The following is a 4,349-nucleotide window of genomic DNA, read 5'->3' as shown; positions in this document are numbered from 1 at the left end:
ATATTATACCATAAAAACATTTTTCTTGAATGGTCCTATACGACAGATTTTCCAGTGGAAAGAACAAAATAACACCTTGACTCCACAGTTAAGTAGACAAGACCCAGTTCAGGGAATGCAACACACACAGTCATCGGTGAAAATTCTGGACAGATTTTCCAGTGGAAAGAACAAAATAACACCTCGACTCCACAGTTAAGTAGACAAGACCCAGTTCAGAGAATGCAACACACAATCTCGGTGAAAATTCTGGACAGATTTTCCAGTGGAAAGAACGAAATAACACCTCAACTCCACAGTTAACGAGACAAGACCCAGTTCAGGGAATGCAACACACACAGTCTCGGTGAAAATTCTGGACAGATTTTCCAGTGGAAAGAACAAAATAACACCTCCGACTCCACAGTTAAGTAGACAAGACCCAGTTCAGGGAATGCAACACACACAGTCTCGGTGAAAATTCTGGACAGATTTTCCAGTGGAAAGAACAAAATAACACCTCGACTCCACAGTTAACGAGACAAGACCCAGTTCAGGGAATGCAACACACACAGTCTCAGTGAAAATTCTATTTTCGACTACTGATCAGAAGATCATGCTGTGCCAGCATAATAAATATCCAATAATAATAACTGAAGAATTTTTAAATGATCGACACATTAAATGATCGACAAGTATTGTATTTCCAGTTCAATGAAGAAGCTCTGGTATAAAGTGAAAGATCTCTCAATATTAGCACGCAGTTGAGATGCTATCATTCTTACAAGTAAAGAAATTCTTATCAGCCTTATCGTGATGTACAGTCACGTTTAAAAACAAAGTATTTTAGCAACAGTGGACATAAAACTTAATGTGACCTTCATAAAATTACTGTAAAGCCTAATTAATACAATCAACTTAACAAAAAAACCTGATGTTTAAAGCTAAAAGTGGAGTTTTGTTAACACAATCACTGTTGAATTGGACAAGCAACTATAATAATACTTGGATAAACATTTTAATCTGATCACGATACAAGAAGTGCACATTATGGATAACTCTAGCATAGCAATGAAAGTTAAACTAACCGAGTTAGAGCTTTTACAATTACAGAATCTATGTTAAGGTACAAAAAATTATCATAACTCGCAAGATAACGTGCCTTTCTTCAAGTTTCAAAGTATGTAAAACTACTGACTTACAGCGAAATTCCTATAAATCCTTTTACTTGTAATAATCCCCATGAAACTCCAATAATTATGCCAATCACCTGTCTGGCCCAATAAATAATATCAAGGAATTCATCCTGAAATAGATAAAGACATTTATTTATTTTGATGTAAACAAAAAAACATAATTGTTTGAATACTTCAAATTTAAAATAGTAAATTTAGTACTTTAAATAGTAACAAGTTATAAATGTTAATGTTAGAGACATTATTTTATTAGTAAACAGTAGAGACATTATTTTATTAGTAATTGCAATGTTTTCAATTGCTTCTCTACTGCCTTGTATGTTATTCCTAACTCCTTTTTCTTGTGGAATGGTTTCTTCAAATATTGCTTGAAATATTAAAGAAAATTGTCTCTGCAATGGCCTGTTGCACAAATTTAAATAGGGCATATGTAAGACTGATAGTGATAAACTTATCAGTGCTACGAACAGATCTACAGCTAAAACTGACTGGACAAGACAGTGAAAAAAATCTGTTTTTAAGGGAATAAAAAATAGGAGGATAGTAAACACATGACAATACTTTGTTGAAAAATGTGACACTTAAAATTAATCGTTTAACGTATTTAGCTTATGACAAAGTCTACTAAGAATTCGCGCAAAACATAATACAGCTCAGTGCCAATAGTAACTAACTCTGTACAAAGTGCTTTAACTTGCACGAGTTAGTTCAAACAAGTAGTCTACACAGAATAGTGTTAATCAGCCTATACGATTTAGTCCAATAAATCAAACATTTTAGGCTTTATTTTCTTAAAAAAAAAGATACTGGGATATTTCAACGTACATCAGCTTATATTAGAACTATAATATTAATAATACCTTATCAGGCCATTTAGATCCTGGTGTTGTTGCACGAATCCATAAGGAAGGTAAGACGTTTTTTACACTACCGTTTCGTTCATTTGGCTTTCGCTTTTGTATCATTTTATATACTCAATAAAGAAATGATAATCTTAAATAAACTTTAAAACATTAGAAATATAAGTAAATGTATTCTATTACAAGTAATTTATTGGAAATCTTGCGAATGATAAAGCCACATCGAACAGCACTCCCCTGAAGATCTATCACGCCATCTACACAATAGTGTATTTAAATAACGTAAAAGCGGCACCTATTACATATATTATTTAATTATCGAAACAAACTAAAAATTAATATGCATTTTGTTCTATAATTATGAAACTCATTATAAACGAACTTGTCGAAAGTAACAGAATATTTAACGTATATTTCATTCAATAAGTATGTTACAAATTTAATGATTGCCGTAGATTGCAAAAAAAAAAAAAAACACTCAGTAAATAATGATCTGAAATAAAAAACAAGTACTGAAAACTTCTACCCAGTTACAATCAGTGAAAATAAACCTTTTTTTGGATTTTACTCTCAAAATATTATGTTCATATTTAAATTATTTAGCTGAAATAACCAAGTTTCGGTAAATAATATGTACAATCTAAGTTTCGCAACCTGTTATAACAAGCTCCTGGAATATGGTCTTATAAATTGAACTGTGTATGTGAACCTTTTTGAAAATAAATATAATCCATAAATACAAATATCATTAAATGGATTTTAATGGCAATACGAGTCAGTTGAAACAGATACTAAGTTACAACTAATCATCTAAAGGCTCATACTAAATGTTTACAACAATTCATACTTAGGACTTGCAAACATATTTTAGTTATAAGAATATTTGTCTCCAAGTGCACTCTAAAAATATCAGTTCCTCTTATCAACATGTGAAAATTATATAAAATTTCGAATGTAACTAAAGGACATAACGTACCCAGAATTTATTCACTTTCTCAAAAAAAAAGGGGGTGGTGGAATATGACTCAAAAATATTTAAGACATAATTCTTGAGTCCATTAAAAACATAACATATATGGGAAATAGATAAGTCTGTTTGTTTGTAATTAAGCACAAAGCTACACAATGGACTATCTGTACTCTGCCCAGCACGGGTATCGAAACCCGGATTCCAGCGTTATAAGTCCACGGACATACCACTGTGCCAGTGGGGGGGGGGGGGGTAAATAGATAAGTCTATTTGTTTGTAATTAAGCACAAAGCTACACAATGGACTATCTGTACTCTGCTCAGCACGGGTATCTAAACCCGGACTCCAGCGTTATAAGTTCACAGACATACCACTGTGCCACTGGGGGGGGGGGGGCAAATAGATAAGTCACAGAATTATGGGAAAATGACAACCGGAACATTTTCTTAAAAATCTTCTTCGTTCTTCGCCTTGGAGAAGAGAAGTTTACTTTCTGAAAGCGCTCGATTTATTAGGTTATTGCTACATTATTAAATATTTTGTTCATTCCTTTTTATTTATTTATTACTCGCATATCACAGATGACGAACTATTTTATCTGTTGTCGTATCGCATAGTGTCTTCTGCTGCTTTCTCTGCCCACAATAATGACGTGGTATTATAAACTTAACTAGCCGATTAATATTGATATATTGAAGATCATAGTTTAGCGATATTACTGTGTGGTAAGTAGACGTCGATTTAGGCTAAAATGTCCTACAGGCGACATACCCCTAAAAGTATTAGGTCGTCAAGAAATTAATGTCGCGTTTCGGAACACTTTTATTAACCACCCCCCAAAAAACATACATCACGTATAATACTTAAATGAACGGCCTAAACGTTACGTTGGTGTAGCCTATATAATGTGTAAAGTTTAGTATATCCTAATCTTTTATAATGATGGCACACGACGAGACACCAATTCAGCATGTAATGATGTTTGAATACACGAAGGAAAACAACGCTTTTGTAGCTACAAAGAATGTCAAAGAAGTTTATGGAAATGTTTTGAACGTTCGTAAGTGTCAACGATGGTTCAGCACATTTCATTCAGGTGACTTTAGCCTTTAACACTGATGGCAGAGGCCGACATGTTGGAATTGATATTGGTGCTCTGAAGATTTGTTGAGTCTAACCCATGGCAACACACTCGTGAAATGGGGCTGAAATTGCATGTCTCTCATGACACAATACGTAAACATCTAAGGAATATGGGGAAAATCCATAAAGAAGGTGTTTTGGGTCCTCACTAACTCTCTGATGATCATCGTTTCCAACATGTGAACATTGCTTCGTCTCTTC

At 33.6% G+C, this 4,349-nt stretch overlaps 1 protein-coding gene across 1 annotated transcript in view; it reads right to left on the bottom strand.

Moving 5' to 3' along the window:
• Positions 1-2,298, bottom strand: part of LOC106473826 (uncharacterized protein C20orf24 homolog) — a 5,589-nt gene extending 3,291 nt beyond the window's left edge. Inside the window, exons 1-2 of the mRNA XM_013934500.2 lie at positions 2,036-2,298; positions 1,182-1,285 (exon numbers count right to left, since the gene is read on the bottom strand). Of these exons, the coding sequence (XP_013789954.1) occupies positions 1,182-1,285; positions 2,036-2,140 (209 nt within the window). The 5' untranslated portion in view covers positions 2,141-2,298. The remainder of the gene's footprint in view (positions 1-1,181; positions 1,286-2,035) is intronic.
• Positions 2,299-4,349: the final 2,051 nt, after the last annotated feature.

This window comes from Limulus polyphemus, unplaced genomic scaffold (genome assembly GCF_000517525.1).
Source record: "Limulus polyphemus unplaced genomic scaffold, Limulus_polyphemus-2.1.2 Scaffold6535, whole genome shotgun sequence".
Classification (NCBI taxonomy): Eukaryota; Metazoa; Arthropoda; class Merostomata; order Xiphosura; family Limulidae; genus Limulus; species Limulus polyphemus.
Note: the sequence above shows the minus strand (reverse complement) of the source record. Positions and strands in the feature narration are given on the sequence as shown.